At 40.8% G+C, this 25,067-nt stretch overlaps 1 protein-coding gene across 1 annotated transcript in view; it reads right to left on the bottom strand.

The window, feature by feature from the left end:
• The window catches only part of LOC310791523 (synapse-associated protein 1-like), a gene marked incomplete at both ends in the record, with an annotated part of 178,119 nt that extends 153,708 nt beyond the window's left edge, over positions 1–24,411 (bottom strand). The window contains 8 exons of the mRNA XM_083653197.1: positions 17,883–18,042; positions 18,127–18,176; positions 18,344–18,495; positions 19,443–19,582; positions 20,093–20,166; positions 21,100–21,166; positions 22,421–22,474; positions 24,358–24,411. Coding sequence (XP_083509323.1) covers positions 17,883–18,042; positions 18,127–18,176; positions 18,344–18,495; positions 19,443–19,582; positions 20,093–20,166; positions 21,100–21,166; positions 22,421–22,474; positions 24,358–24,411 — 751 coding nt within the window. The remainder of the gene's footprint in view (positions 1–17,882; positions 18,043–18,126; positions 18,177–18,343; positions 18,496–19,442; positions 19,583–20,092; positions 20,167–21,099; positions 21,167–22,420; positions 22,475–24,357) is intronic.
• Positions 24,412–25,067: the final 656 nt, after the last annotated feature.

Here is a 25,067-nt window from a genome sequence, read left to right as displayed (position 1 = left end):
AAATCTCTGGCGCTACTTGGCCATGCTGCACAATGGCTACACAGCCTCCACCGCACGAATCAGCTGGGGGCGGAGCTCCTGCACTCTGGCTGCCTGAGGCGAGTGAGGAGCTGTCAGAGGAGAAGCTCCAGAGAGAAGGAAATCATGATTTCTTTAAATATGTGTTTCACAAATCCAATCACGGCAGTTATTTGTATGTACATCAAGCACATGTGCCCATGTTTTTGTATCTGTTGGGGAGCTATTTCTGACGACTCTTATGACATTTATGGGGCTGGGAAACTGTCCGCGCTGGCCAGCCTGCAGCACACGATACAGGTTTAATGTGCAGAGAAGCAACATTTACAGGTACACAGATACACTGCACGTAGTCTCTTAAGATGGTTTGCTCTCGCAATTTTCAAATGCTTCTGACTAAACGTCTGTACTTGGAACTGGGAAAACTTGGTCAAAACGGAAAGGGAAACGCAGGGAAAATAATGAGCGATGATAGAGTGATATCCTGGATGTCCCGCCTAAAGGCAGCTGATTGGAGAAATCCGAGCGGATGTCCCGCCTCATCTGCTCGTATTTCTTTAATCACCTGCATCGGTTCAAACTTCCTCCGGTCTGAAGCGTTTTTCCCCCACAACTTCCTTTTTTTTTTTTATAATTGTTTTTATTGAGTGAGGGTCAGGACAGGTTACATGAAAACCAAAACATGGTTTACCTTATATTTTTGAATATACCATCAAAAATGATCTGCATCCAAGGCATAATACGTTTCCTCCCACAACATTTTTTTCTTTTTAACCCACTAACCACCCCCCACCCCGCCCACCCACACTGCACACACACGCGCACGCACATTCACTCCTAAAACAAACAAAAAACAAAAAAAACAACAACAAACAAAAAAATAAATAAAAATGTTTGATAAATGCTGGTTTGATTTTCTTTTCGCTGCCTCACTCAGTCTACAGAGCATCGTAGATTAACTTCCATATCGTGTGAAATTGTTTCTCTTTGTTGCTGTCATCCGACATTGTCTTCTCTATGCTTAAGTAATATTTCATTAATGTTTTCCATTTTTGAATTGAAGGTGCGTCTTTACTTTTCCAATTTTGCAGTATTAATTTCTTATACACCAGTGACACAAAAAGGATTTGCCACCTAGCTGGATATCTTATGTCATCAATGTCTTGAAAGATGCAGATCGTTGGAGAAAAATTTACTTTGTGTTTACACACTTTTGTCATCCACTTTTCGATATCATCCCAGACCTTTCTAACTTTGTCGCAGTACCAAAAGGCATGTATGAGAGAGTCACTATGAATACTGCATTTTAAACATTTATCTGAGGATCTGGTATCAAATCTATGAATTTTGTCTCTACTATAATATATTCTTGTCATTAGTTTGTATTGTATTAAGCGTAAATTTTCATTTGTGGTAAATACATATGTATGTTGCAAACATTCCTTCCATTTTTGTTTTGCATCTATTCCAAGATCTTTGCTCCAGTTTTTATATATATTTTGAAGTAGTTCATTATTGTCCTCCGCTTTAAGAAGTATTTTATACGCCGCACCCAATAATCGCCTCTTTTCATCTGTTTTTTTTTTTTTTAGAATTTCCCCCATCTCAGTCGAAATTCTATTTCCAAGGTCAAAGTTTGTTATTATCCAATTTTTTAATTGAAGATATTTAAAAATTTCTTTGTCGTTCAATTTATATTTATTCTTTAATTCCGGAAATGAAAGTAACGAGTTCTGGTCTATGATATCTGATATTTTCTGAATTCCGCTATTTATCCATGTTTCCCAATATAATTGCGTGTTCTGAATGGTTATTGATGGGTTTTTCCAGATTTCTATATGTATGGGGATTCCTATGTCTTGACCTAGTATTTTTTTCATTTTCTTCCAGGCATTTAATGTACTATTAATTATAAAATTTGTAGATTTAATTTTTTTTTTGGAGAAAAGAGCTAAAAGAAAACTGCTGGGCTTTAACTGTTGATTTTCGATATTTATCCATGGTTCTTCACTTGTATTATTTATTATATGATCGAAATAAAACATTTGAGCTGCATTATGGTAAAACTCCAGATTCGGTAGGTTCAAACCGCCATCCTCTCGAGGATAATACAGTAACTTTTTCTTTAATCTGTTAGCTTTATTTGACCAGATAAAAGAAGAGAAAAGAGAGTTCACCTCCTTAAAAAATAACTGCGGTGGTGTAATTGTAATAGTCTGGAATATGTATAAGAATTTTGGCAACCACATCATCTTGAGAAGGTTAATTCTACCTATTAAATTAATTTTCAATTCAGACCACCTTTCTATATCTTGTTTAAGTCCTTTTATGAGTGGAAGAAAGTTATCCTTATATAGCTGTGTTTTATCTGCACTTATGTAGCAACCCAAATACTTAATGTTCTTTTTTTGTATTTTAAACTGTTTTAAATTTTCCAATTTAGTTGTACCTTTTTCTATTATCATTAATTCTGTTTTCCCTTCATTCATTTTATAACCGGATAATTTGGAGAATTCTGTAATAATTTCAATTACCTGTGCGATTGAGGTGTTTGTGTTACTTAAATAAAGCAGTAAATCGTCAGCAAATAAACTAAGTTTATATTCATTTTTTCCAATTGTAATGCCACTTATTTTTTCCGATTGTCTAATTTTTTGGGCTAACGGTTCAATTGCTAACGCAAATAAAGACGGGGATAAAGGACGCCCTTGAGCTGTACCTCTACTTAAGGGGAAAGGGTCAGAAAGAATGCCATTTGTGTATACTTGTGCTATTGGTGATTTATAAAATGTTTTGATCATATTAATAAATTCAACTGGAAAATCATAAACTTCTAAAACTTTAAACAAATAAGACCATTCAACTCTGTCGAAGGCTTTTTCTGCATCAACCGCCATGAGTGTTAATTCTTTGTTGTACTTTTTTGCATATTGAATTAAGGATAAACATGTTCTAGTATTAGTTTTTAGATCTCTGTTTTGTATAAATCCAGTTTGATTGTGATGTATAATATTTGGTAAGATTAATGTCAGTCTGTTATTTATTATTTTAGTAATAATTTTTTTATCGCAATTAATTAAGCTTATCGGTCTAAAATCAGAGGGGCTATCACAGTCTCTGCCTGGTTTTGGTATTACGGATATAGTTGCTGAATACATTGTTTGTGGAAGTTTATGATTCATTTGGGCTGATTTAACTACTTCTAAGAAAAGGGAGTCTATACTTGACCAAAATGTGGAATAAAACTCTATTGGGAGACCATCCATCCCTGGAGCTTTTTTAATTGGAAAATTTTTAATGGCCGATTTAATTTCTGTGCAGGTAATCTCCTTACTAAGTGTTTCTTTTTCTTCCATTGATAAACATTTTAGGTTAAGTGATTGAAGAAAAGGGAGAGGATCATTTTCTTTTATTTCTGATGTATATAATTTCTGATAAAATAATTTAAATTCTTCGTTAATTTTTTTGTTATTTATATAAACTACATCTTGTGTTTTATTTTTCAGAGATATAGGTTGTCTCGCTAAAACTTTTTTAACTAAAGAGCTTAAATGTTTGCCTGATTTATTAGCAGAGATATAATTGAGTTTATTAGAATTATGTCTGAAATCATTTGCTTTTTTTAATAACAAAGTATCTAATTTTAGTTTTAATTCCTGTAATTCATGTAATGTGCTATTATTGATTTGTATTTTATGTTTTTTCTCCAATGTATTTATTTGATCTTTCAGTTTATTTAATTCTTTATCCAGGTCTGCTTTTCTTTTTGCTGCAAATCCTAACATTATTCCTCTTATGTAGGCCTTAAAGGTGTCCCAAATTATGCCGATTTCTGGTCTGTCTAAGGGGTCCCCTTCCTTTACATTGGTTTGAATGAATATATCAATATGTTGTTTTATATGCTTCAGGAAATCGGTGTCACTCAAATATTTTCTATTCATTCTCCATATCCTATGTAAAAGTGTGTTTTGTTTTGGGGTCATAGTACAAGTGACTATGGCATGGTCAGATATTAATATGTCGTTTATTTTACTCGAAAGTACAGTGTCCAAACCAGTTTTAGAAACAAATAAATAATCTATTCGGCTGTAGCTATTTTGTGGATGTGAGAAGTATGTATAGTCTATTGTATTAGGGTGCAGAGTTCTCCATATATCTTGTAGTTCATTTACCGTAAGAAATTTCAAAAGTTTTTTTGGAGGGTTAATTTTCCTATTTTTTGTTGAGCTATCTTTAGAACTAAAAATGTTATTCAAGTCACCCCCAAGTATAATCACTCCTGTTGGAGATCTGTCTAGCACTTTTTGAATTTTACACAAAAAAGACATATCTGAGATGGGAGGCTTGTAGATATTAATTAGCGTATAAAGTTCTCCAAACATTTCACATTTCACTATTAGGAATCTACCGTAAGTATCAGCTTGCTGAGAGAGCAGCTTAAATGGTATCCTCTTATTGATTAATATTCCCACCCCCCTGCTTCTCGAAGTAAATGCAGCTTCAAAGGCCTCCCCCACCCATTGCCTCTTAAGGTATTCTATTTGCCCTTTTTTAAAGTGGAGTTCCTGTAGAAAGACAATGTCGGATGAGAGTTTTCCTAAATGATATAAAACCTTATGTTTTTTTGTACCTTCCTGCAGTCCGTTCACATTCCAGGTTGAAACTTGAAAAGTAGTCGGAAGTGTCTGTACAGGATTTTTATTAGCCATATTCTTTATCTAAACCAACCGTAGTAGTTTTAGAGATAGAGCAGCAAAAATCACACCAGCTAAGAACTAAAGAACCTAACATAACGTAAAAAGACAACATAGAACTTAAACCTGTGAAAAAGAACACCCTTTCATACACCATCACACAGACACATATTACAAACACATACTCCCACCCTTTCTCTTCTTTTAGAAACATGCTTTGTTAGAGCTTTAAACCCCCTAACTCTACTTTGGCGAGCCGACAATGGTTTAATTCCCCCCCCCCACACACACACACACCCACACCCCCCCTCCCCCCATACACACACATCCACACACATCCCCCTCCCACACACCCACATACAAACCCCCATACACACACATTCAACCCCTCCCACACCCACCCACACACACTAATCATTAAGCACACCTGTCTCTTATATGAAATTTACAATTTCTCATTCAGTTTCACCCACTACGGTTGCATATCTTCCTATTTAAGCCGTCATCCCTCTTGTTATGTTATAAAGTTAACCAAAGATATCCAGGCACAACCAGTCTTCTGGACATTATTACAAATAATAATAATAATAAAAAATTAATAAAAATAAACAAGTATATATATATATACACACACATACATACATACACACACACACACACACACACACACACATACATATATACATACACACACACATACATATATATACACACACACATATATACACACACACATACATATATTCATATATACATATATGTATACATACACCTGCAGCATACCCACATACACACCCGCATATACTTACATACATACACCCACATACATACACATACAAATAATAATGATAATAATAATAATAATAATAATAATATTAATAATAGTAACAATAAAACAATAACAACAAAACTAAATATATAACGAAAGTTGGAGGGTTACTAGTAAAATAAATTTATCAGTCTCCCTAGGGCCTTCACCTCAGTCAGTCTGTCTCTGATAGTTAATACCAGCCAGGCTAACTATTTACCCACAATATGAAGGGTAGAAGCTTTTTTTTTTTTTTTTTTTTTAATTATAAGGCCCTGTAAAATAATAAACATTCAAATAAGTAAATTAACAAAATAAAATAGAGAGGGAGAAGAAGATCAGGAGAGAAGAAGATCAGGAGAGGGGGGGGGGGGAGAGAGGGGGAAGAGAGAAACGGAGAGAAAGCAAGAAGGAATAAGATGACAGAGATCTCAGCCCAGCCATTCCCACCACCCCCTCCCCCTCCCCCGCAGCAACCCATAGGCTACAAATATGCAGGTGATGAAAATTAAACAGCGCCGAGGGGCGGCACCATTACACCGAAATAGTCCGTGTGTGTGTTTGTTCCATATTAACGAAAACGTTCTCCAACAGGCATCTTCTTTAGTCCATTTAGTCACAATTAGGCTATGAAAGTCATTTGAAGTTTTATTTGGCCAACATTCTTCATCCATCCATTTATCTATGGCCGATAGTCTTTTAAATTATATGACTAATGAAATTATGTTCTTACCAACTGCTGTCTTGACTCCTCTCAGGAAAAATGAGTAAAACACCATCACTTAATGGATGGATACTTGCGTTTCAGTTCTCCTTTGGCCTCTTCTACGGATCCAAAGCTTGTCATCGTGCCTCCGTCCCCGTCCTCCACACACAGCGTAGCAGGGTGTCGTATGTATGTCTTGAGGTTCAGCTGGTGGAGTTGTTCTCTTAATGGCCAGAACTCAGCTCTCCTCGAGCGAAGCTGTAGAGACAAGTCTGGCACCACTCTGAAGTTACATCCCTCTAGTCTTCCTTTGGACATTTTCAGAAGTTGTAGTTTCTTCTGAAATTGATGAAGCTTAAAGATGATGGCTCGAGGGTGTGTTGCGTTGTCCCTAATTAGGCCGACGCGGTGCGCTCTTTCAATATCCTCCTCTTTAAGCGTACAGCTCCACTTTTCCGCAAAAGTTTTAACCACAAACGAGATCATTGGCATGTCCCTTTCTTTTCTCTCCGGCACATTCAAAAGTCTCAGATTGTTTTGGCGGTGACGATTCTCAAGTTGGTCAATATGTTCGGTAGCCTGCTGTAATTTCTTCTCAAGTGCAGTGACTCTTTTTTCCTGAGAGTCAGATTTCACTCCGTGCTCATGCATTGCACCCATAAGAGTCTCCGAGCTTGTTTCGAGAGCTTCAACTCTCTGAACTACAGAGTTCAACAGCGTATTAGTTGACTGGTTTAGTTCAAGCAGTTTCTCCATACTTGCGTCCAATGCATCAAATCTGGTGTCATAATTGGTTCCCATTGTGGCGTCCTCGTGTTGAGTCGCTGGTCGCCTCCTGGCAGGCATCGATTTACTTGGTTAAACAGGTTAAGGAAATGCGTTTTCGCTGGAAAATCTCACCACATTGACGTTAGGTGTTCTCCATTCAGGACGTAGAAAGATTTATTAGTAAATGGAACTTTTTCAGTGAGTTTTACTCCATTGTTTGGCTCGCCTCAGGAGCTCCTCAGCCCTTCCGACCTCTCACGTCGCGCATGCTCAGTCTATCCCCCACAACTTCCTTTGACCATGTTCAGTGGGCGTGAATTACAGACTGTCTAAGGTGCATTCACAGAATGTAGAAGAGACAGTCTGGCTTGAGAGACTACACTGCACGGGACGGGTATCCTGCTAGTTAGAATAAAGATGTGTTAAAAAAAACTATTAAAAGTCCTTCAGAGTGGATGGGGCAGTGGTTCAAACCTTGCGCAAATTGAACACCTAATAGTCCTTGAGGCAAATTTGTAGAGCACGTTCAGGTGAACATGTGGAAAAAAGTTGCCTGAAAATTGGAAAAACAGCCTGGGAGTTACGAACGGGTGTGAAGTTACGGCATATTTTGTGTTAGGCCACACCCACTTTTTACATTTGCAGCGCCCCCTTTTGGTCAAATTGCAAAATAGCATGTCAGAAATGCCATTCCAAATGAGTCTGAGAAGTTTGCGAATAGACTTGATTTACCGCTATTACATGCTTACACCATAGACCCCGCCCACTTTCACCAATGATGACAAAACTCCTGAATTTGACTAGGACATCCTCCCTGATATATCTGCCAAGGCATAACTTAGTAACTCCTAACCATAATAACTAGCTGTGATGATACAGTAGCATCTGACCTTTTTGTAACAGGTTGATTTCACTTGATGGTGAAGTACAGGGTGTTTTTGTGTGTAGCTGAAGTAAAATGTGTTATTTTATTTTCACACCATAAATATGGAGTCCAGGTCTGTTTGATGCTCCTGGGCAGAATGACCACTGGAAACCTCTGACCTCTCCTCGACTCTGTTGAGAAGACATGATGTATGAGGTCATATAAGGTCACACACACACACACACACACACACACACACACACACACACACACACACACACACACACACACACACACACACACAACTCAACTGTGTAAATGCTGCTCTGATTGGATGTGATGAAGGATCGGACCAATTCTACATCTGATAACTGTGAATTTGACAACAGCATCTGTTGTGATCATCAGTTTGAAATAAATACCTCAGATCAGTAGAGTGCTGTCCATCTTTGAAGTTATAAGGGTGAGACATAGACCAGTCACTCTTCATGGACACACAGCTGGGCTCAGAGGAGTCTGCTCTCTGCTGCTGCATCCTGAGAGAAACACATTATGAACATTGTGAAGGTATCTGTGTCTTTATGAAGAAGACAATCAGGATGGGCTCTTCACAGGTTAGTCGGTTCAGGAGAGGCAGGCACACAGACTGCTGGTGGTTCAGCTGGTAGCTAGGCTGCTGCTGGGGCTTGGCCTGGTAGCTAGGCTGCTGCTGGGGCTTGGCCTGGTAGCTAGGCTGCTGCTGGTGCTTGGCCTGGTAGCTAGGCTGCTGCTGGGGCTTGGCCTGGTAGCTAGGCTGCTGCTGGGGCTTGGCCTGGTAGCTAGGCTGCTGCTGGGGCTTGGCCTGGTAGCTAGGCTGAAAATCTATGATGCTGAGGAAGCTCTCATCATCTCAGGTAAAGAGCTCCTCAGCCAAGGCTCAGCGAACACTTGCCTTCAAGCTGCCTGTCTGGACTCATGACTAGAAGCCCTTCCCTAACCACACACATTTTTATAAAACATTAGGTTTAGGCAAGTACAACAATTTGGTTAGGGTTAGGGTTTGGTTATGGTCGTGGTTAGATTAGAAAACCCTAACCCTAATCTTAACCACATCTTTTTTACTTGCCACACCTTTTCAGGAAGAAGCAATTGCGGCGACCAATCAAATGAGTTCGGGGCGGGGTTTTCCCGGCCCATACTAGGAGGAAATGTTGGTCCAGGAACAACCAGTTTGTGCTGCAACAAGTACGTACGATTTGCACCTGTGTGAGACCTGATTAATGAAACAAAGCAGTGTTTACCTACTATTTCTCTCACTTAATATAGCTACTTCTAATGGAGAATATGTCAGATGAAAAGTTACAAATGGAACTGGTGTTGTCAGGTCTTGTCTGGTCTTTTATATATATATATATATATATATATATATATATATATATATATATATATATATATATATATATATATATATATATATATATAGTTGTGTTGTCAGGTCTTGTCTGGTCTTTTACTTGTGGAAGAAGAAAGGAATAATAAGGAGAAACCACACTAAATGGGTATCATGCAGCGAGAGGTGATAGACTTTACCAAAGACACGTCGTGAAAATATCAGTGTATTGGAATGATCAGATGAGATGAAGTTGGGAAATGAGCAGAGCGTTTTGTGTGTTTCTCTACCCCTGACCAGCCAATCAGAGTGATTTCTCTACCCCTGACCAGCCAATCAGAGTGATTTATCTACCCCTGACCAGCCAATCAGAGTGATTTCTCTACCCCTGACCAGCCAATCAGAGTGATTTCTCTACCCCTGACCAGCCATCTGGATTACCAGGTGCCACTCTTCTTCAACTCGGCATGCATAACATTATAATCCACGGAGCAATTATAGAAGTGAGTCGCATATTAACATTAATCCCAGTCTTCTTCTGTTGAAACACACCACGGTGGTGTAAAAATTGTGCTGCTTATTTACCTTACAAGTGTAGTCCTATGTAAAAAATATATGTAAACTACTCACCTTGGATAGTTTACCCACCTATGTATTTACCACTAAACTGTTTTAGATAGAAACTATGCAGCCATTTTTGCAGAAAAACACATGAGAACTTGCATGTTGGAATTAATTTATACTCAGAGAGTATTCACACATCTGTGTCCTAAAGTTTAATTCACTAAAGATTTACTGATCAGCAAGTGACAATCTGAATATGTATGTGGTTTGCGTGGGTGGAGGAGAGGGAGGGGAATGGAATGGAATGGAATTCAATTGGAGTCCCCTAAAATTTCGAGTAATTGATCAATCCAAATAATTATTGTTCTAATAATAAAAACACCACACACTCAATTTAAAACAACTGAAGCTACCCTACGTTTTCACAAAGCATCAGCTAAATGACAGAATGTAAATGTAAATATACATACCGCTAATTGTCATGATAGAGAAATAACATGTGACCCCCTTATGAATAGAAAAGACTTTCTTCAGTAGGGAGGTGGCCTTTTAAGTGATATGCTGCAGGAACTGAGCTGTAGACCTAAGTGGGCTCTGTGTTCACCAGATATAGCCCATATCTGTAGCCTACTTAGCTCTTCTTACATTTTCATTATTCATTGTTTACCGTAAATTCCGGACTATAAGCCGCACCTTTTTTCCCATTTTTTGGGCTTTTTTGGCCCCTGCGGCTTATATAACGGTGCGGCTTATCTATGGATTTTTTCAAAAAAAAAAAAAAAAAAAAAATCTCTCTTTTTTAGCACTCTTTCTAACTATAAATCCTATATAACTATAATAAGTTTTAATTTCCTCTCTTGCCCTCTTTTCACCACACTGTATGACACTGTATGACACTGTGTGCACTGTAAAAAACAACACAGGTGGTGTTGTGTTATGTTGTTTTGTTGAAATGTTAATAAATGGGAGCTTCCTCAAACAGCCATCTCTTTCCTGACAATCCCCTCTGTGCATGAACCCTAATTAAACATTAAAACACAATAAAAAAAAATAATAATAATAATAATAATAATACCATTAAAACACCCGCGGCTTATAGTCCGGTGCGGCTTATATAAGAAAAAAATAGTCAACTTTGCAGGTGCGGCTTATACACCGGTGCGGCTTATAGTCCGGAATTTACGGTAATTTGAGTCATTGTTTGTTCAGCATTAATTTGCAGCCTTGTAAATACAAGCTCACCTCAATACTGTAGGATATCAAATAACATTTCCTCATTGCAGTATAACCAGTCCTCTTACCTTGTGTCTGAAGGTCCAGGTTCATTACTGAAAGCTGGAGGTCTGCCTTTAGACTGGTCACTCTTCATAGACAGACAGCTGGGTACTGGAGACTCTGCTCTCTGGTGGGTGGGGGGGGATGCTGTTGAAAAATGTAAAAGTAGATTTGAAATGTAAAAACATTGGGCACCACTGCCCTCGGGAGTTCGTGGAGGTACTGCAGGGGGTCCGCCAATTTTCATCAAAATTATTGTGGAAATTTTAGAAATTCATTTTAGACAAAAATAATAATATTGAGACTCACAGTCTAGGTTTCCAGGTTCATTACTCATGTCTGGAGGATGATCTTTAGACCGGTCAGTCTTCATAGACAGACAGCTGGGTACTGGAGACTCTGCTCTCTGCATGTGGTGCTGACCTCTGCAAACACAAATGTTTGATACATATCATCATTAGCTCTAGTAAAGACACACAACTTCTTGCACATTGTCAGTTTTTCTGACATCTGGAGTTTTTGATAACATGGTCTGTTGATAAGTGAACAGGATGCCAGGTTTTGCATCAGTGGTATCCATGGCAACAAATGAGGAAAAATGGCCCCTCCCATTCAGCTCAAACTCATGTAGTCCCCCTGAGCGTGCTCAGTCAACGTCGGGCCGGATAGGCTTTAGAGCCCTTCTGGGATCAATAAAGTGCTCAAAAGTGCTACAAACTGCTCTCACCCATTTAGGCAGGACCTAAGTTAACACCATTTCTACATCACAGGTTAAACTCAATGGTGTTTAATTGCAGTAGACATTATTTTGCTTTTTCGATTCAATTCGTTTTTTTATCGAATGATTTTTCCAAGTCCTGCAACAGCATTTCAAAATACTTTACGCTATCCACTTCCTCGTGATAAAATCTGTGTTTCTGGAATGTGATTTTGTCAAATCTGATTGGAATTCGCATGAGATTATGTTTTTCAAAACCTTTAATCTGTTCCAAAATCATTCATTCAAAGTACTTTGGATACAACACACAACAAATAGGAACACATCTATAGTTTGGCTTATTATGTTCTACTTTGAGCACCTGCATAATTTGACATGTTCTCATGTTCTCAGGCTATTATGAAGTTTAGAGTGTAACAGTCATCTTACTTTGTGTCTGAGGGTCCATGTTGAGGACTGAAGAGTAGAAACTCCTCCACAGACAGAGAGCTCTCAGGAGGCTCTGCTCCAACCTCTTCCTCCACACGACCACTCATCTTCTGAGAGGAGAGACACACACACACACACACACACACACACACACACACACACACACACACACACACACACACACACACACACACACACACACACACACACACACACACACACACACACACACACACACACACACACACACACACACACACACACACACACACACACACACACACACACACACACACAGAGTCCCAGCTCAGGAGTAGGGCTGAACAATTTGGGGAAAACATCTAATTGTGATTTTTACCACGTGTGCAGGACACAAAGGACTCTGGATGCTCTGGCTGTGTGGATCGTTTGTAGCAACACTTCAGAAAAACATTTGATCTCAATCTTCACCGTGTCTCCCTGCACTGAGCCAAGGCAGGCTGCCTGTTTGTGGATCCACATTAAAGGAAGACATTCACATATTTCTGTACATTTTGGTTACGTATTTTGCAACTATTTTAACATGACAGCATGGCTGCTGCACTTCAAAGCATGAGAACAGAGTCGCAGACGCAGTGCCAGGAAGTGCAAGCAGGTCTGTGTCAAAACATTCAACACTGAAACGTGACTATGGAGCTATAAAGTACATTATTTTTTAGAAATACGACACAGTGAAAACCACATGGGATAGTTTAATCTCCCTGATTATGAAGCTGCAACCCAATCATGTTGTCATTTCACTTGTCTGAAAACCAGAATATGTCAGCCCAGTCTGCAAAAAAAGTTCAATAGTAACATTGGTCCACGGCCTAAAAATGTTTCTGTCACATCAACACCTTATGTCTTTAACTAACAGGTCAACAATTCTGTCGTGTCACACACACACACACACACACACACACACACGCACGCACGCACACACACACACACACAAGCTTCATTCATTATTTCTTTTTTATCAACACTTGTCTTGAATGACTTCATTTTCTAGCAGATCCTCGTCTGTCTGTAGTGTCGGGTGGATACTGTCAGGTGCCTAAATGTGCAGAACATGTGCAACAGCGCCCCTCTGTGGTCACACACGGTGGTTACAGATTTCAGTGAAACACTGCTGGCTTATGAGAAATCAGCCCGGTGAACCCGCCCTCAGAGACGAGAGGCGGATGACTCAAACGCAACACAGCAGTCTGCTCTGTAGGCAAGTCGACGCATGTCATCTTAGTTAGTAGCGCCCTCTGTAGGCCTAATATGAAGCAGATTAGTTTACCACCCATTGAGCTATATTAAATATATATGTCGATGTTCCCACCCAGCTCTGAAGTCCTGATCTGCCTGCAGAAAGTCAACAAGCCGTTTCTCTCTTTATGAGGAGTCATGTGACTGAAAGACGCTCATCTCGCAGAGTCTCAGACACACAGATGGAATAAAACTGGGTTAATTTAACGGTTTAATAAACTGCGTCATGTCGGTCTTCTGTGAAGTACAGGGCCACCGCCCACATCAACTTCCCTGTTTGTTTTACTGACGCCATTATCTCACTGTTACATCTTTTCTATGAGCGTTACTTTGAGAGAGAGAGAGGAAAAGAGGCAGGTGAACGCAGTAAAACACCTGCGATCAGTAACAAACTGACTCAGACACTTTTACAATCAACAGATGTGAACTCAGACAGTGGAAAAAGGTGACAGATATCAGCCAGGGCAGAGACACTAAACCACTCAGAAACCATTCACTTACTTAGCAGCACAAGTGCGAGAAGGTGACTGACACCTAAAGGTGACTAGTTTAATCCCTGAATAAAATAATAATAGGAATAATAATGTAGTATTAACACTCACCCTGCGTCTTCTCTCTGCTCTCTCAAAATGGTGTCGGTGTGACTCTGAGTTGAACTGCGACACACTTGACTTCCACTGTCAACAGTTACTTTGCTCCGCCTCAGCCTGTATAGAGAAGTGTCGTGGCAGCAGGGCTGGATGATGATGAACAAAACGTCGCTCCGAGTGTTTCCGGCTCTGGGCGGAAGACCGTGCTGTGCTCCAGGAACAATATTCCGCTCAATTCTTGCGTTCCGTTTAGAAAACATGGGCGACGCGAGAAATGAGAGTTAGCTCAAAACAAACACTTGGTTTGGTATGTCCATGCTTCTTATTTTGTCTCTAACTCGTAGCGACTGACTGCCTGCTGTTGCATTTGTGTGGGGGAACGAAAACACTGCAGCACACAGGCCACCGGAAGACGGGGGCGGGTCTTCTTCTGTCTTCCTGCCTCAGTAACTGCCAGGCTCTCTCTCTCCCCCTATGCTCTCCCCTCTGAGAGAGCCTGCTGACGCATCAGGGCTGGGAAAGTAACTGATTACATGTATTGTAGATTGTATTGATTGTGGATTTATTGATCCAATTCGCTGTGCACTGTAAATATTGACTATTTTATTGTCTACTTTACGTTTGATATCTTAAGGTGCAAAATAAATAACACCTAAAAACACTTTGCTCTTAGAAATGACCAGTGAGTGCAGCCAAGAAATAAATGACTGGGTTTCTAAGAAAATTATGCTCTGTAATCCAAAAATGTAAACACGATTATTATATTATTATATATTATATTATTATTGAGAAACAGATGAGACAAGATTAGCAAAGCTGTTCTTTGTTGTTGTTGTTGTTGTTGTTGTTGTTGTTGTTGTTGTTGGGGTCCTGAGGAGCTCCAGTAGTCAAATGCAGGAGGACATTTGTTCAAAACTAATCAAAAAGTAAAATAATCAGTTACATTAATTTTATATTGTGATACTTGGATTACTGATTACAATTTATGACAGGTAACTATTAATTGTATCCGATTACATTTTAAAAATAAACTTCCCAACCCTGGTTACCAATCACAAGTTCCAGAGGCAGCTGCGGGCGGGATTTAGGTGTGACGACAGCTAGAAGTGAGCGATGATAGACAGATGGTTCATCCAATCACCTGCCAGGGATTCTTTAAACACACACCCCCTTTTCCATACAGTTTCCAAAGACGACCTCCCACATGGTTCTGTGAACAAACCATCTGGCATATATATATATATATGTCCTATAACTTCATTTCCATTCATACTCCCTGAACTCATCCATGTATGTATCAAGTTGAGCCAAGAGTCTACTGGTTGCTTTTGTAACAGATTTGAATCTTTATTGAAGGAAAAGATCAAATAGAGAACACATGTACAATACTTCAGCTACAGAGAAACAAGCCGTGTAGCTGAACAAAGACATGCGCACATTTCCAACTTTGTCCCAATGAAATAGAAACATGTGAAAGGAGAATGAAAGGGAAATAGTGTCTGAAGTGCTGCTGTGCAAAGTGCCACAAATCAATCCTCTTTATCGACATAGATTTGACTCTACTGTAACTATACTACAGACTTTACTGTACAAACCACCTGCAAGCAGCAGCTGAAAGATACTTAACTCAAACGTGGATCTAGGATTTCAAACAGGCCCCCATCAGAAGAAAGTGCCTGGCACTTTGTACTGTAGCGCCCTCTAGCGGCTTTCTGCCTCAGTACATGGCTCTCATGAACGGCAAAGCAAGAAGATATAATCATATCTCAAACTTGTATCAGGTCCCAGGGTCCTTACACATTTTTAATCAAAGAAAATCACATACTTTTTCCTCTGAAGATGTTGTCTGGTGTTCAATATGATTAACGCAGACCTAGATCTAGATCTGGTCTGATGAAGAAATATCAGAATATGTGAGATGATCGGCAGGGTTCCTACATGCTTTCTTTCACATATGGCCGATGTTCTTGACTAGATGTGATGTTGGTGCAGCTATTTGATATAATGCATGCTGACAGTGGCTGGCTCATAAGAGCATCCCTCTGAACATTATTCTTCACATCAACACAAGCTGTGTATTCAAAGTGGGTCTAGACCAAGATCAAAACTAGAATTGTGTGAGTATCGGACCTGAACTACAACATTTCCCATACTTTTCCCAGACTTTTGTTTTCAAATCCCCAAACTATTCACTTTCCAGACCTGCGTAGGAACCCTGAGTTACGGAAGCATGGATACAAGTCGACAGATGGTAATCATATACATATAGAGGGGAATCATATTTAGTCCCTTTGTGCAGCATGGGTTGCTAGTCGTCCATTGGGGGGGCAGCAAATCAGTGACTGTGCAGAGGAGAGGCAGCGCCCCCTAGCTGCTGTCAGCCTGGAGCATCTTCTCGATCTCTTGGTCCCACTGCTCGTCTCTGTCTGTGGCCTGGCTCACCACCTCGTACTCCTAGAGCTCCTGCTGCAGCTCCTTCTCCCAGTCTGCCGGCTCCTCTGGGGGAGGGAGGAGGGAGGAGGGAGGAGGGAGGAGGGGGGAGGGGACACACCACAGAGGTGGTAAGATGCTTAAGTTAGTCAAATTAGCATGCCAAATGACATCATGACTGACACAACATTGATATATTGACTATGATTAAAAAATGTGATATCAAATCAGGCTTGTATATCTTTGATATGATGGAAATCATAATAGCCATTGAAAAAACTATGAGGCTATGCAGTAACAAGCTGCTCCAGTGTTTAGCCCACACCAAGACACAGCCAACTAGCTGCTTATTCTTTATACACTATATTTATATTTCTGATACCAAGGCACACAGGAATAAAAGACAGGAAAGACTCAATTGCATCACAACATCAACAAGATATCTAAATCTAAAAGAGATTTGCTCACAGGTTCAGCAGCATCAAGTCAGCCAGAATAAAACAGAAACGTCCGGTTATAACCGTCAAAATAATGACATTTAAATAAAAGTACTGTCGCAATGTTTTGTGTGTGATCCAAAATCCCCCAAGTACCAAAGAGGAAATAAAGAAAACATTTGCAGAGAAACCTGTTGTAAATAAACATACAATGTTGTGCCTCCGAAAAGCCAATTTTAACCCATAGTGAGTTGACTGGTCTGTACACCCAGCAGCATTATGTAGCCTATTGGTTTTAATAAATTAGCGCTTTTATTTTGAAGGTAATATTGCCTAGCTTCCGGTATCGAAGCTCTTGTTTTCAACTTGCTTTCACTGACCAAAAGGGGACGTGGCAATCACAAAAAGGAGCCTAACTTCTAAACGGATTCACGTAACACCACGATACTTAGAAAGGCTGGCAGAGGTATGATGCGCTCTACCGAGTGCCGTAGTAGTAGTAGTAGTAGTAGTAGTAGTAGTAGTAGTTATTGTTGTAGTTATTATTATTAATATACATTTAATTACATGTTTGGCCTCAATGCTCTTTCCCAGGCTTTTCCACCCTACCAAATAAAAAATTTGGTGGGAAACAAGAGTGCTTCTGATTTTTGGATTTTTTTTTGGAATGAAAAATCTGCAACATCGGCACAAAATATCGTCTTTATCAGCAGCTTGAACGGCGATAGATTGACAGTGTTCTTTTAAAGCCGTCTTCTGTTGAGAGAGTGGCTCCCTGGTTCATCGCTTACTTCTTCAGCTTACATGTTGTAACATGAAAAGAAAATCATCAGAAATACCAACACAACAAAACGATATCTGTCTCATTTCCAGCTTAAGAAATGTAACAGACACACAGTTCCCTAAAGGATGAAACAAAAGTGTCAGAAAGCCGACCTTCAGGAGAGGGGCTGTCCTTCTTATCCAGCACCAGCTGCTCCATCTCTTTCTTCAGGTCGTCCTGGTTGATGTTGGCGGAGTCGAACGCGTCGCTCACAAACTCCGACACCCCGGGACTCGAACACATGTCCTCCTCTTCCTCCTGGGCCGGCTGGGACTGAAAACAGAGAGCTTCTTTCTCAGCCACTTGTATACATACTGAGCATACACAACCACCACATCCACAGTATAGCACTCTTACCTTCTGCATGTCACTGATGGAAACAGGTGGGGTTTTTGGTCTGACATTTTCTGCAAAGAAATTATATATTTTTTTTTTATTTAGTGGCTAGGATATGAATGATATGTGTGTATATATATACTGTATGTGTATATATGTGTGTGTATATACCTTAGGATGTCATTAAGGTGACATCCTCAGGGGACACTGGCCCCTCTGTCCCCCTCCTCCCTCTAACCTGTTAAGGTGACGTCCTCAGGGGAGACACTGGCCCCTCTGTCCCCCTCCTCCCTCTGCTGCTGCTGGGCTGCCAGCGCCGTCAGCTGGGCCGATTGCTTGATCAGAGACACCCGGTAGAAGTAGTTCCTCCAGAACGCCTCCTCCTTCACACTACAAACAAACACAAACACAGGTGAGTCATCATAATGGACCGGACCAGGGTTGACATAGAAACCAAAATAATTGAGTTCTAAATGAGAGTCAGATATCGTCCAATCACTGTCGTCCACATTTGATACCATGGTTATAATGATTTTTATTGATCACATATTAATTGTAGAATTGATCAATACTACATTACGTCTATGGGGTTTTGAAAGGTGCCATACTGTAAAAATAAAGCTTTAGGGTACTTACATCCTAAACTGAGTGAGGTATTTTGATAAAATTCTGGACTAATATGCATAAATGTTGTATTATTACTGTTGTTTTTATTATCATTCTTGATTATTGTAATATGAATGCTATTATTATACTTTCAGTTTTAGTATTTTTTCCCATGGTCTAAAATATGCTTAACAGACTTAAAATATGCGGAACATACTTGCACTTGGAATTTTAGTGCTTTAGTCATGGCATCATATTACATGGAAGCTATTGAAAGAGATCATGAATTTTCCATAAAAATTCTTGATTGAGAATTACTCAAATCAAATATAATGAGGTGTGTCTTATTTGTCCAGTCTAGTAATAATCTGGTATTGATTTAGAGGCAGTCGGTCACATTGCATGGGAGCTATTGGAAAAGAAATCATGAATTTTCCATTCAAATGTTCATAAAAAAAAAAAGATTACCCATAACAATTAATTTCATTACACACAACAAAATCAATGACTTTTCCAAAACGTTCAATGATTTTACAAATGTCATGACTTTTCCAGGCCTGGAAAACAAAATATTGAAATTCCATGACTTTTCCAGTTTTCCAGGTATTGCATGACTGTGGGAACTCTGCGACATTAATTAGACCACACACGCACACACGTACACACACACGTACACACACGTACACACACGTACACACACACACACACACACACACACACGGCCTACTGACTGTTTGGGGACCAGGTCGAAGCGCATGCGGTTGAGCAGCTGGTCTTCTTGTAGCATGACGGTGGCCAGAGGGTACATCTCCTCCATGACGAAGCAGAAGTGCACGCCGGCCGGGGGGTCGCGCAGGAAGTTCCTCTTGTCCTACAGGAAGACACATCACCAGCACCTCGCTTTTTACTAGGGATGCACCATATATCGGCAAAATATAAATCAATCAATCAATCAATCAATCAATCAATCAATCAATCAATCAATCAATAAATATAAATATAAATATATATATATAAATATTATTAATAATAATATCGGTATCGGCATCAGTCAAGAGAGTTGGAAAATATCGGACATGAATCATTTGAAATAAAATGTTGACTTTAAATGATCTGATTATAAGCTAATGTGATTGACAAGATTCTGCCTATAAAAGCTCCAGCAGGACCGTGTGCAGCAGCTAAAGACTAATGTGTTTTAGACACTAGGTGGCGCTTCATGGACCAGATGTTTTTTAACTGCAGACTGATAGAATCAGGTGTGAGACAGACCACAGAGAGCGATTATTGGCCAATCAGAGATGAGCTTTCAACAAAGCCGTGTTATAACTGACATGAGAGAACACATGCTGACATCGTGTAGGATCTGTACGTGACTCACGGCAGACAGAGCCAGGATCTGCTGCTGGATGGTCTCTTCCTCGTTGTAGCCGACCCAGGGTGGCACCGCTGCATCTGGGCACAAACGCCAGCACAGGCAGCTTCACTCATCACACATTAGGGCAGGGGGTTCCCAACCTTTTTTGGCTTGTGACCCCACTTTGATGTCACAAAAATCTAGGGGCTCCAGACATTCAAATTCCGGTACAACATCGGTAATATTATCAGTGACATCGTCAATCTCTTTGTCACTGATGATATGTAAAGGTAAAAAAATAAAATAAAATAAAACGCTCAAAATGAAGGCTACATTTTGGCAGAGGATTTTTTTTTCAAAGGGGTCCCTTGACCTCTCACCTCAAGATATTTCTGAATGAAAATGGGTTTAATGGGTGCCCATGAGTCTCCCCTATACAGAAAAGGTAGCATTTTTTACAGCCTAAATAGCTTTAATAGATTGTTGAGTATTTTTGTGTTGTTGCTCATCACAGTTTGTCTCAACAAATGTGTTGTGCACACAAATACTTCTGATGAGTAAGGGGGAGAAAATGTTGGCAATCTGGCTTTTGGGTATTTTGCCTCAATTTTTGTATGTGGATGGATGGATTATTAATTTGCCGTATGTCCAAGTTCACATGCTCTGTTAATGAAATAAAAAATATATGGGGAAATACATCATCTTAGTCTGGTGTGTTGATCAGAGTTGTGATTAAAGTGTTGGGTGGGCGTGGCCTCAGAAGATTTTCAGATTTCAAACTTCTTTTGTTTTGGGACTATTAGCCTATTTCACATCCCACCCAATTCACCCATTTTGTGTCTAAAAGGCAGGAAGTAAAACAGGTGGAAGTAAGACACTAATTAGACCCACGGCACTGTAACACGTAAACGGATTGGAAGTTGGAAACCTTAATCAATGTCTTGCTTGCACCTGTTTTACTTCCTGCCTTTTAGGCACAAATTGGGTGAATTGGGTGGGATGTGAAATAGGCGAATCGCTGTGCATCCCACCTGATCTCTTGGCCTTATTTTCCTGGACAAACTTCTTTTGTTCCTTTTGGAAGTCTCCGAGGAAAGTCTGGAAGCAGACAAACGCACAGGTCAGCACACAGACAGACACATACTCAAAGAAGGAAGGGACCTATATTGTATCAACGAGGTAAAAATTGAATCAATAAATAGACCAGAGGTTTTTAAAGTGGGAGGCGGGCCTCCCCAGGGAGTCTCCAGACAGTTTCAGGGGAGGCTCAGTGAATGGCAGCGAAGAAAATATCTCAAAAGGAGATCACATAGAACCTAAACCTAAACCTAGAATAGTCTAAATTTGTGTGATTTGGTTAAATAAATAGTTAAGATAATCAGTAGTTTTGGGAATTTTACAGTTTTCCCCACTTTCCCAGAGTCAGAAACAAATAATTCCTTCAGGCAGACCTTATGACAGGTATTTTTATGTATTGGTGTCATCTGAAGTATGTCAAACAGGCTACAGCAATATCAGCCTATCTTGGCTCAATTAATTATTGAGTGTCTGTAGGGGGGGTGGCTTTGTCTGAGGGGAGGCCCACAGTCTCAGACTTTGGAAACCACTACAATTAAGTCAAAAATTGGAGGAATGCTGCAGATATTTCCTCAGGGGCTCGGTGCATAAATCAATAAGACAACACACACACGCATGCACATGCACACGCACACACACACACACACACACACACACACACACACACACACACACACACACACACACACATTAAATGTAGAAATATAGCCTATATGATGAGTGAAGATGCAGGCATATTACGATACCATAGGAGAGAGACAATAAACCCCAAAACACTGTTGAATATCACAGACACACCTTCCAAGAGAGGAATATTGACATTATGTAGGCTATAACATATATGAGGCCATTTACACCTGGCGTTAACATGTGGTTTCTGCCATCAGATTGCAATCAGATTGTATTTTATCACTTCAGCCTGATTCCATTTACACCTGGCGTTAACATGCATTTTCTGCAATCAGATTGCAATCAGATTGCACAAATGGTTGTCCTCTCAATCCGCATAAAGTTGCTGTATCCAGATTGAGAGGACACATTGCATTTACACTTGTGTTCAACGTGTACACAACACAATGCATCCCTGACCACCTCCGGAGGTGGTTTGGCCGATCAGATTGCAATCCTTCTTCAATGCGTTTTGGGGAGTGTTTACACCTGGCATTTCAGGTGATAAAACACAATCTGATTGCAATCTGATCACAGAAAATGCATGTTAGCGCCAGGTGTAAATGGCCTCTAAAGAGTTAGGCTAGTAAAGAAGGCAAGACATACCTTGGAGGTTGACTTTGTCGTCTGAACGATGCGCAGAAAGTTCCTTCCACTCCGCTAGAGGTGCAGAACAAAGCGGTGAGACAGATGATCCAGTCAGTCTATCAGCTCACTTTGACCAGACACAACAAGTCTTCTGTTCACTCAGTGTCTGATCCTTTTTACACGCGTTCAAAGCACTCGAGACTGTCAAAGATAATCACAGCACGCGTCTCCTGCACGTAAGCTGCGCGGCGCGACCATTTGCGACCTTGTGCGCAGCCAGTTTTCATTAGGACACCATGTTAACAGATCTGTCAGTCCACACCGAATTGCGCGCAGCGCGCAGCGCGCTGCTCAGCTCAGCTCCGCGGACGCTGAGGGCCGCGCTCAGCTCAGCCTGGAGTTCTATTTTCCTGCGCGGCCGTCTGCGCCTGTGAGCGACTCTGTCAAGTTGAACAGATCAGATAAGGGCAGACAGGAACTCCGAAACCGGACATTCGTCAAATAAAACCAATTTCAAAGTGAAATAATGTTTATTTACGTTGTTGATTGCCCCTTTGGAAGTGTGAAAAGAGAGAAAGAGCAGTGGGAGAGGGGGAGCAGCTTCTAGGGGCTCGTTGCCTGCAGAGCAACAAGTAGAGAGCTAGGACTCGCCTTCTCTCTACAACAGCACACACTGGGAAAACGGGAGGAGAACAGACAAATGATGCAATTGCATTTTATAACGAAGGTAGCCATTAACTGTTATCCCAAACATATTACTTTAGATATTTATGTCATCATTTACTTGGCCATGATAAGGAAGACAGGAGATCTGGGGCAAAATATATAGCGGACGAGCAGAGCGCGCAAAGAGAGCTGCGCGTGTGGACACTTACTTAGCTTCTGGCATACTCGTTGCGCCCAGCCAAGCGCATAGGGCGCACGGCGATTATAACGTCATCGCACGGGGCGTGTCGGGGGGTGAGGCCTGAGCGCAGCGCGGCGCGTCCATGAAGATTTTTCTATCAGCGCGTCGGGTTTTGCTGCCTGTGCCTGTAGATCTCCGTGGTAGGCTATCAGCGGACATCTGCTGTGATTGAGTCCTCACCATCGTACAGTCGCCTTCAAAGCATGATGTTCGATTATAACGAACTAGTTGTGTGCTTGAGCCTTCCCAAATGTTGAGGGTCGTTTTTTAGAATTTAATACATAGAATTGGGAACGTTACATTCAATTTCATTCAGACTGCCTGGCGCCTGGAGCTGCACACTGAGTATGTTTTGTTTTGGCCTGCGCCGAGTGCGCGCGCCCTCCTCGGAGCCCCGCCTCCAGCGCGTGCGCGAAGAGTATGCCAGAAGCGACTTCTGCGCGGAGGTGCGCTGCGCGGCGCATGCGCGCAATTTTCGCCTCTGGTATGTCCCCAGCGTAAAAAGTAATATGCGAGCTGCGGAGGTCGGAGGACAAGCCGCAGGGGTCGTGGTGCTGTAAAGCCGCCGGAGAGAGTCTTTCCTCGGGGAGAAGCTGACAGCCAGTGTGTCACCGAGAGCGAGGGCAGTTCAGACGGGAAAATAATAACAAAGCGAGAAGCCCGAGAGGTTTTAAAAGAGACACTGGGGGGGGGGGGGCAGCAACCATGTTATAGATGTAACGGAAGACACTCAGCACGGGACTGTCGTTTTAAAAATGAAAAGTGTCACGTCTGCTCCAAAATTGGGCACATTGCTCGTGCTTTGCAGAAAAGGTAAAGTCACATCTCAAACACAGTATGTGGAGAAAGAGGGAAATGAGCCCAGAAGAGATGATGACGAGGATGAAGCTGAGCTTTGGGTGTCTAGAAAAGCGCTATATAAATCCAATCATTATTATTATTATTATTATAGGTGCGCGCTGTGCGCTGGAGCCAGTGGCAAGTTAGCAACAAAACAACAACAACATGACTTCCGGTAGAGCTTTTCCAAAATAAAATCCCATTTGACAAACTGGTGTGGTGGCTGGGTGTACTGTGACCTCCAGTCGCAGTCGGTGATCATCATGACATTATTAGATATATATCCTAGCCTGGATGTGTTGTAGCTATTATAGGCTATTGTTATTTGGTTGGTTGTTTTCGTCTTCAGTGTTCTTTTTTTGTCTCTTCTCCTGCAACAAGCCAATTTCCCCATATAGCTAATTAAATGTTCATAGCAGTGTATAGCCATAGGCCTATGCAAGTTGGCATATAGCCAGGCCCTATATGGTTTCACCCATATTTAAGTAATCAATTACGTTGTAAGATTTTTCCAAAAGCTTTAGGTTTTTATTTTGAAGGCAGAGGCGTCTAGTTTCCGGTTTGATCACGCATGGCTACCGTCTCACTTGAAAGGTGTGAAAGGGGAAGGGCGGGCAGGGTGACTGGAGAGGAGGTCTGACAGGAATGTAATCAGGCACTTCACCAAAACACCTTTATGTGGACTAGCCTCTGAACTGCAAGGCTACATTGTAGCTGCTATAGGCTACCTGATGCACCAGATTGATGCATTTAAAGGAGAATTCCGGTATTTTTCAACCTTGAACATAATTGTGTAAACTTGTATGTATGTACCTACCTAGCTAATGTGAGCTGTAATAGAGTGGTTTTGATGCTGCCTTGCGGTGATAAATATAAATGCAGTTGTGATTCTGTAACCCGGATGTGTTCCTGCTAGCC

Source organism: Poromitra crassiceps, assembly GCF_964638095.1.
Source record: "Poromitra crassiceps genome assembly, chromosome: 16".
NCBI classification, from domain to species: domain Eukaryota; kingdom Metazoa; phylum Chordata; class Actinopteri; order Beryciformes; family Melamphaidae; genus Poromitra; species Poromitra crassiceps.
This window is presented reverse-complemented; position numbering and strand designations above follow the sequence as displayed.